General features: G+C 46.2%; 1 protein-coding gene across 1 annotated transcript in view; it reads left to right on the top strand.

Annotated features, from left to right (window-relative positions):
• megf10 (multiple EGF-like-domains 10) overlaps positions 1–10,000 on the top strand; it is a 65,275-nt gene that overhangs the window by 34,870 nt on the left and 20,405 nt on the right. Inside the window, exon 9 of the mRNA XM_042060329.1 lies at positions 5,458–5,670. Within this exon, the coding sequence (XP_041916263.1) occupies positions 5,458–5,670 (213 nt within the window). The remainder of the gene's footprint in view (positions 1–5,457; positions 5,671–10,000) is intronic.

Raw genomic sequence — 10,000 nt, 5'->3', positions numbered from 1 at the left:
TCGGTTGCAGGGTAGGCCAGAAACCCAGTGACACAGTAAACACAAGCATGGCCATGGACAGGGTGAGGCCTATGCTAAATTTACACTGTTATTGTCTCCTCACTACACTACACCCCCAACCACCCAGCACCACCCCAACCCCCTCCACCTCCATCCCCCCGACATATGTGCACCATCACTGGGGCCGCTGTGGTGGCTTCCAACGCTACCAAATACGGCTCCAGAACTGGGTCCTGTTTGTTCCGCGGTCTGTCTGTCAGCTCTGGGTGGGTGTGGGAGCCGCTGCGGTCAGATGTGTTTACACACACTTCCTCTCTGCGTCGGGAGTCAGGCAGGATTGGAGAGCTGCGTCCATCAGTCACGGTGGATAGTGAGTTTTTTTTTTTTTTGGATTTTCTTTTGACTCATTCTGACTCATGTTGAATGCACTGAATCAATGGTTTTGGCTGTGCGTTTGGAGGTGTCCGGTTGCAGAATCTGGTAGTGACTAAGACATTTTTGCATAAAGGCTTATTCAAAAGGTTTCCATAAGGTTTGTTTGAGGTTTTGTATTTTTTCTCAAACTTAGCAGGTACAGAAAAAACGATTTACAGTATTGTACAATGTTGCAGAGTGAAGCATTAGAGGGACTGAGAAATTATTTGGCTTCTGTGTGATTACTCTCTGCGTGGCAGCAAATCTGAGATATTTCAATTACATATTGGACACACATTAAAGTAGCTGACCCCCTGCTCTTCCTATCTCCCACATTCTTTCACTTTCTCCCACAGTGCTGTTTCACACACACACACACACACACACACACACACACACACACACACACACACACACATACACACATACACACACTCTCTTTCTCTCTCTCTCTCACACACACAGAGAGAGAGAGAGAGAGAGAGAGAGAGAGTCAAATATATCTCTTTTGGCTTGAAAGCAGCTGTTTGCTTGTGGCTCTGGGAAGAGGAAGGAAGTGGGTCGGCTGCTGTGTGTGTGTGTCTGTGTGTGTGTGTGTGTGTGTGTGTGTGTGTGTGTGTGTGTCTGTGTGTGTACTACACATCCAGAGACAGTAAGATGGGGGAGAGAGGACCCTGTGTCTCTGTGGGAGTGTGGAGACAGGCCAGAGCTTGTGTGAGGGATGAGCAGAATGTGGTTAGAGTGGTTTCGTCTGTTCCGCCATCAGATCAGTTGGAGACTGGGAAAGACTGAGGAACCCATGGGCGTCGTGGTGACGACCCTTCCTGATGACCTCAGCAACCTCTGCAGCTGCAATCAGCTCTGGGCATTTACGTTACCGCACAAACCTGCAACTAATGCTAGCCCGCAGCTAGTATACAATTAGTGAGATATATTGGTTCCTCAGGCTTTAACAATCAAGGTCACTGTGATTTAGAGTGTGTGTTTTTGTAAAGATACCCTATTAAAACCTTTGCTAAACAAGGGTAAAGGGACATTTGTCTCTGCCTCCAGTTGAAAACGTGTAAATGTGACGCTAGCAAGCGATTTCATAACGGCATTAGCGCCTTTTCTCATGCTGATCTCAGAAACTTGGCAAAGCACGGACAAGCACACAGCTCACTCTAGCGTTGGCTAGAACACATTTCCTGCGAACCTCCCACCGATGTCAAACCGAATGTTTGTTTGTCGTCCTCGGGATGCCAGCAAATGTTTTCCAAGTTACACTTTTCATCACCTCGCCACCTGCACCCCCTCGGCTCCGCACATGCTGGCGTCACTGCCCCGCGGGCACCTGTGCCAGGTCCCTGTGAAGACGGATTGCCTGCGTAATGCGGAGCGGGTCACGGTGGATTTCCACTGGCTCTCTGAGTCCAATGATGCCAGAGGCGATTGCACCATTTTAACTAACAATCTGTTGCCAGTGAAAATGTATTTGCATCGCATCATGTCGCAATAGCAAACTGTAGTGCAGATGTGGGTGAGAGGTTGTAAAATGTTGGATTTCAAACCTAATTGAAGACGACAGGGTGATCTATGGCTTGTAAGCTGCCTATCTTTATGGGTTGTGGTTTCATAAATTATTACATTAGGGCTGCAACTCTCTAAATTGAATTCCAAATGTTAAAAGGTCAAATTCAGATACTTTGTCTGTCTTTTCACAGAATATATTGATTCCATCTGAGAGCTAATATGTCATTGATGGGCCAACTCACAGACTGTATATATAGAACAGTCTATGGGCCAACTTTAGAACAGAGTCTTTCAACATTTATTGACTATAGAACAATAAATAATGAGAGCAATAATACACAATGAATAAAAGATAAAACATGAAAGCTTTAGAGACCATTGAGAAATTGCATGTACAGCTGCCTCAGTCAGCAAATGCATTCGGAGGAAAGAAGTTTCTAGAAAGCATATTGTGCTGTGAGAGAGAGAATGCTCCAAGGGGCCCTCGTGGAAAAGCCTGCCCTGTGTGAGAGAGGGGCTCTGAGTCACAGCTGAGCTTTACAGGGCCAGGGCTCTGGGGCCCGGGACCCAGTAATTACCAGTATCAGAGAGCCACGCACCATATACTTAGGCGGCCCGTGAAGTGACAGGAATAGCAGTGCCAGTGCATTTATATGAGTTAATAAGGGCCTTGGTGGAGTCGCACGTCACTCGCAGCCCTAGGACTCGGAGCCTGGGTCCTGCTGCCGCTGCTTCTGCTGCTGCCACGCCAGGCTAGAGAGAGAGAGCCGCCATCGCCACCGCCGCCGCTGCCACTGCTACCGCCACCACCACACCCTATGGCCTGGAAAATTGTCAATGCCGAGAGCCAACACAGGGAGGGACCCCTGTGTGTGTGTGTGTGTGTGTGTGTGTGGATATGTGTGTGTGAGTAGCAGGATAGGAATACTTTCCACTGCTGCCATGATACACTCCTCATATGTGTGTGTGTGTGTGTGTGTGTGTGTGTAATATGTATGTACATAAATGACACACTACCCTACAAAAAAACCTGGTGCCCTATGCAGAACATAAGGACACACACACTCGAGCAGTTTCCATGCAGCGTTGATGGGGATGGATGATCGGTGCATTGTTCTCAGACACTTGATAGTGGCCTGGGGGAAACCTCTGGCTGCGAACGGGGCCTGAAATCTGACGTGACCTCTCGTGCAAACCCCTGTCTCCATGGTCATCCCCCCAGAGGACACTCTGCGTGTGTGTGTGTGTGTGTGTGTGTGTGTGTGTGAGCGTACGATGGCTCCCATGTGTTCCCCTAACACTACAGCTGCTAGTGGTTTTGAAACTCTTGGAGAAAAAAAGAAAGAGGAAAAGAGGAAAAAATAGAAGATGAGGAAGAGAAAAAAAAACAAGCTTTGGGAAAAGGATTCTGACAGGACCCATCTGCCGGGCGAGTGAATGAGCCTGATAGCCGTGTCTCGGAGGCATGGTTTTGAATTCTGAATGGACCCGGCAGCCTGATTTATCAAAGCCAGTTAGTGGCTAACGCTAGGATAAGAATTTCCCCCAAACGATAGCCCTTGTGATTGCATTAAAGCAAAAGGTTACTTGAAAGAGAGAGAGAAAAAAGGAAAGGAAAAAAGAGGGAGAGAGGGAGAGATAGAGTTATCCATCAACAAGTTGGTCTCTGCGGATCAACCTCTTGTGAAGTCTGTCTTCAGGAATGTAAGTGATATGATTGTGGAACTTTAGAACATGTTTGTTTTTTACCTTTTCCTGCAAAATTCCTGAAGTTTTCCGTCCTCCCATTTGCATTTTTTTTGGTAATGTATCTGGTTGCATACGCATGCATACATGCATTCCATCTTGTCTTGACAGCTTCCCACACTGCCCCTCCTATTCATAGAAATGCCCAGAAAACTACATTGGTGTGTGGTTCTCCAAACAGTCCATGTGTTACAGTAAATGTGTTTTATATGCAGTCGCCAACCATTGTTAGTGATTTAGAGCTCCCAAAACAAATCCATGGGCCCTGATATTCCCAAAACAAATCCATGGGCCTTGAAGTTCTCACACTTTTTGGTGTTTTTCTGTGTTATAGTTTTCCATATGTTCTTACATACAGTGCAAAGAGTAAGACATGTTATTCATCACCCATGGTATGTTATTTCTAAGGACGTTTTATAAATACTTAAATATATTTATAGCCAACACAGTGTGCCTAAACATGGTGTCAGACATAATTCAGACAGGGAGGAAAAATCTCCAGGGTCATTTATAAACTCCACCATCTTTGGCTGCATGGCTGGCTAAGGTATAAAGTATAGTCACAAACACCACAGTTATGTTCAGACAACAGCAGCTTTAAGTCAACTCAGTGATTTTCCCCACTATGGTATTCAGCCCTGTGGGGCTAATCTCTGTGGGATGCCAACGGCCTCTCATGCCATCTGCAAACAGTCCCTGCCGCAGTCTCCATAAGATTACATACTGATGGCAAAGCCCCTTTTGAAGAACTCTCATCAGCCAAGATTGTTTTGAAAGTGGTGGCTTTCCGTTTCTTGTTGTTTGGAGAAAAACACAGTGCTAACCCCCTTTTTTGCTTCTGTGAAAAGAGGCTTTCAGCACAGAGCTCTTACAGTACATCAGTGTAATTGGATGTTCACCTTGTGGCCATATTGTAGTATAAGGTTTTGTTTGAAATGCATCTTTCGAGGGCTCTCATCTCAAGTGTGTTGTTTTATTTTTTGTAACCTCAGTGACTATAATCTATGTGACCCTGTCTGTCTTTATATTTTGCCTCACTTTGTACAAGTAACTGATTTTGTGTCTTAAGTGGTAGCTTGCCAGTTGCCACTCTATAATTTATATTTCTACAGTTCTGGATTTCTAGCATTTTATTGTGATAGCAGTCCTTTCTAAATATCAATTTGCCAGTTCTTTCAAACATGTCTATACTTTACTTAGAGTATGTTACATATTACCTATGCTATGTTAACTAGACAGTGATCTGAGTTGCATTTCTACTGATTATTTTTACATGTACTGTAGTTCCATCGGCAGCATGTGCCCAGTGTACACACTCAGTTTGTCCACTCTCTGAATGTCACTGTGACTCTGCTGGTGTTGTCCATGTCCATGTTCATGCGGTCATTTAGCAGGCTCGTTCATCCAAAGCCATTTATTAGACAGGATTGACAGTCTCCCAGCAGGTTCTAACAGCATGGGCTCTTCATGCAGGTGTTAAGATGGCGGCCTAGTTGCAAATATTTGCTCTATGTAGCTCTTAGTTAGCTAGGCTGAGCCAGATATTTGACCCCACAGTATCCCCTTTTCCTGTATTTGAACCGTTGGTGGTCCAAATAATCGGTGTTTAGCTGTTGCTTCCAAATGGCTTTGAGTGACATTATCACAGTTGGCCGCTGGCAATCGTTTTTTGGCGCCACCACAGCAGGCTCTCTGTGAGTGACTCTCCACTGACTCCTCTTCTCTCTCTCTCTCTGTGTGTGTGTCCACTCAACCCCCCCCCCACTCCCCCTTTACCCACCGCAGGTGCCATGAGCAGTGCCCAGTTGGCACGTTCGGCATGGACTGCAGCCAGACGTGTCGCTGCATGAACGGCGCCAAGTGCTACCACATCAGCGGGGCGTGCCTGTGCGAGCCGGGTTACACGGGCGAACACTGCGAGGTGCGCCTCTGCACCAAGGGCGTCTACGGGCTCAAGTGTGACAGGAAGTGCCCATGCCACTCAGAGAACACACGCAGGTACAGCACATGACCTCTCTCTCACCTTTGACTTTTAGTTTCACTTCCTCCCTACAGTGGTTTCTAGGGCAATATTTGTAGTTGTGCCTTTACATTACATTACATTACATTACATTTGGCTGACGCTTTTTTAACCAAAGCGACTAACAACATGGTAAACAGTAAGTTTTAGAACAATTCTCACAATTTTAGGACAGTTTAAAAAAAACACATTAGAGTACAGTAAGAATAAGTGCGTCGGTGAGTGCTGTATTTTAACAGTTACTTGTCAGTTTAACGGCTGGTGAGTGCTAGGATCAGTAAGACTTGTTGTAAGTGTTGCTATGAGAGTAGATGTTCTCTAAAGAGCTGGGTCTTCAGGAGTTTTTTGAAAGTGGAACAGGATGTCCCTGCCCTTGTAGGAACTGGCAGTGTGTTCCACCAACGAGGAACAACAGATGAGAAAAGTTTGGATTGGCTTGAGCGTACCGGTGGTAGAGCTAGACGTCGTTCGTCAGATGAGCGCAGCGGTCTGGAGGTAGTGTAAGTCTGTATGAGGGCATTCAAGTAGGTGGGAGCAGAACCAGAGACTACTTTGTAGGCAAGCGTTAGAGATTTGAATTTGAGCGGGCTGCCATAGGTAGCCAGTGTAGCTGGATGAGCAGCGGGGTAACATGTGCCCTTTTGGGTTGGTTGTAGACCAGGCGCGCCGCCGCGTTCTGGATCATCTGAAGTGGTTTCACTGCGCAGGCTGGGAGACCTGTCAGGAGGGCATTGCAGTAGTCGAGTCGTGAGATGACTATTGCCTGAACCAGAAGTTGGGTAGCATCTTGAGTCAAGTAAGTCCTGATTTTCCGTATGTTGTAGAGTGCGAAACGGCATGACCGGGCGACTGAGGCAACATGATCTGAGAAGTTTAGTTGGTTGTCGAGAACAACTCCTAGATTTCTTGCAGTCCTGGTCGGTGAAACAGACAGGGAGTCAAATTTGATGTTGATGTCGTGGTGTATGGTAGGTTTAGCTGGGATGACCAGCAGTTCAGTCTTTGAGAGGTTCAGCTGGAGGTGGTGTGCCTTCATCCATGTAGCTATGTCTGAAAGGCAATCTGAGATCCGTGCTGAAACCAGGGGGTCGTCAGGTGGAAAGGACAGATAGAGCTGTGTGTCGTCTGCATAGCAGTTGTATGAGAAGCCGTGCGAACGGATAATCTGTCCCAAGGAGGTGGTGTAGATAGCAAAGAGGAGGGGGCCCAGCACTGAGCCCTGGGGGACCCCTGTGGTGAGATGGTGAGGTGCAGATAGCACCTTTAGTTGTTAGAACAACTGTGTTCAGTTGTGTTGCTCTACCTCTACCGGTGAGACACCTGTAATACTTAGATCTCAGCAGCATGATAGTTTGAAGGACACACATGGAGACTACTGAAAACCATTACCAAGTGTTTTATTAGTGTCCTCACATTAAAGGTAAATCCTGTGAAGACATGAAAGACATGACTACTCACTCCTACTCAGAATGTCAATCATCTTGAACAAAAGTCACATCATCATGTGCCACGTCATGCCCTGTCCTATCCTGTCACATTGTGTCAAATCACCTCACCTTCCAGTGTCCTGACCAGATGGAAGGTGCTGAGGAGGGAGGTGGAGGTAGAGGTAGAGGCAGGGTGGAGGCAGACTCCTGGAAGGGCTCCAGGCTGGAGCGAAATGGCCTGCCAAGCAAGCAAAACATGAGCAAAACAAACTTTCAGTGGGACACTGTTCATTCGGAAGTGTGAAATCTGAGTTAAGATATGTTGTATAAGCAGGGGAAGCTATTGGAAGTATGACATTTTAAATATGTTTCTTGTTAATTGGGAATGCATTAATATATATGTGTACTTATTGTAGGCTACTTGTCCTCCTGAGTACTTAAGTAGGCTACTTGTATTTGTGAGTAATGTGGCTCAGGAGTGGGGTGAACAACTCTTGAACTAGTTAATGAAGTTTGAATCAAAGCAAGTGACTTGCATATTACATACTGCATCTGTCTGTCTGCTTGTGTGTATTATTGGGAGAGCTGTTCCATAGTGTACTTAGGGTGGGCTAGACTTAAGTGCAGGATTGCTTAAGCTTTCAGTGTTCACAGTTTCATCGTTCAGACTAATGACATTCAGTTTGGCTGTGTGTGTGCGTGTGTTCAGCTGTGTTGTTTTTACCTGTGTGCTCTTGTGTCTATATGTGCGGCTTTATGTATGTCTTGAGCCCTTGTTTTTATGTCTGGGAATTCATCTGTGTATGCGGTTATATGCACAAGCACATGTTTATGTGGGTGTTTCTGTGAGTGTGGGTGTTTCTTTTCCCTCTCTCTTCCTCTCTCTCTCTCTCTCTCTCTCTCCCTCTCTCTCTCTCTCTCTCTCTCTCTCTCTCTCTCTGTGTAATGGAAATGGAAACTAACTTCATTGTTTTCTGTCATGTGTTTTCTGTCAGGTCAGTCATGTTGTTTGTTTGTTTTGTGTATGTGTGTGTGTGTGTGTGTGTGTGTGTGTGTGTGTGTTCGTATGTGTGTGTGTGTGTGTACGCGCTTGTGCACACGCATGTGTGCATTTGTGTGTTTGTTCATGCTTGTGCGTACTGGCTGACTCAGCACAAAGTTGCCCATTGTTTTGAACACGGGTGGGTTGAGGCGGGGGGAGCTTGGGGTCGGTTAGACGACCTGTCACAGCTGACGGCCACATGTGTTGCATGCCAGAGCAGCTGCCTGGCCCAGGGCTCAATGGCCGTGCTGTTTCAGGTGGGGACAGCTGCCCACCAGGCCGCATCGGCCAGGGCAGGCCCAACAGGTACTGCAACAGCTAGCCACCCTTCGACGTGTGGTGCCCCCAAAGGCACACTGAAGGAGCAGTGGGGCAGTTTAACTCAGGACTGCGACCAAACATTGCCCTCCCCCAACACAGACAGTTACACACATGCACGCACTTATGAAAGGGGTCCTGATAACAAGACATGTTTATTTTCAAACCTTGGAGAGGGTAGAGCCATTGGCTGAGTCATGGGCTTTTGCTCTGTAACATATTAAGACCTGTCCAAAGTCCGTTTTGTGGTAATGTGTTTTGAAGACCGACTCAAAGGAAAACATTTTTAAATTGACTTATGAATTTGACAGCAGAAACATTGCAATTTGTTGCCATCAATCACACTATTTGTAAATATAAACTTTAAACATAAAATTGAAAACATACAATCACATTTTGAAAACAAATCTCAGTTCAACATTTTTTAAGATAATTCAGAATGGATGATGATATCCAACCTTTCATTTCAATTACAAAAGAGGTCTCCAAAGAGCACAGTCTGTATGAATTAATGGCTGAGGTGGTTTCGTACTCTGTCTGTGTCTCTTAGGTAAAAAGCCCTTGTCATACTTCCTGGAGTGCTTGTGATTCATGAGTCCTTTTGTCAGTGACCCAGCCTCATTTCCAGGGAGCCGGAGAGTGTAATGTTTTGACATTAGAGGATGTAATGTCTTTAATGGCGTTACTCTCCATCTCCGTGACACAATGGTGGGCAGACGTGACCTTCGAGGCTTCCTCTCCGGACATTACACAGACAAAGAGACCTTTGCAACTCGACATGAGATATGTTTTTCCAGAGAGAGAGAGAGAGAGAGAGAAAGACAGAAAATGAGAGAGAGAGAGAAAGAGAAAAAAAGAGAGAAAGAGACTTATCATCAAAGCGTGACCAATAAAGGCTTTCAGGAGGAGCGCCTGTCCAGGATTGGCCAGAGATGCATTTATGACCAAGTCGAATGGAATACGCAGGCGAAGCTGGCCCTTTGTGTGAAACGTCAGGGGTCCTGTTGGGAGAATGTGTCTGTTTCAAGAAGCGCGGGCAGCAATCTGTCAGTTCGGTCAGCCACCGAGGCTGTCCACCCCGTGACAGATGAAAGCTATGGGGACAGTAAAGGATGCTGGGTAATGCGATCCTACATGGTTGGGTACCAGACTGGCTAAAAAAAAAAAAAAAAAGGTTGTCAGAGTGGTATGATAAGCTGCCCAAGGCTGACATGCTACAGATGTACAGATGTTCAGGGAATTTGTATGGCTGTGATCTGTCTTGGTGTCAGCCATTTAGGTTCACATGCCAACTGTTTCATGTACTGTATGATGTTTATCAGGGCTGTCAGGGAAACTGTGACCTCCTCTACTCAGTTTGGTTAGCCCCAACAACTTCCGAGATAAGAAGCACATGCGAGCCTGCAGACTTGCGCGAGGTAAGGGTAAGAAAACGTTAGCGCTGGATCGTGCGCTGATCGTGTGATTTACTGCAGTTTCACCATCCTCTGCCGTCTTTTGCACAAGATTTAGAGCTCTCTG

Source organism: Alosa sapidissima, chromosome 13 (assembly GCF_018492685.1).
Source record: "Alosa sapidissima isolate fAloSap1 chromosome 13, fAloSap1.pri, whole genome shotgun sequence".
Taxonomy (NCBI): domain Eukaryota; kingdom Metazoa; phylum Chordata; class Actinopteri; order Clupeiformes; family Clupeidae; genus Alosa; species Alosa sapidissima.
The sequence above is the reverse complement of the archived record's forward strand: the minus strand, read 5'-3'. Positions and strand labels throughout refer to the sequence as shown.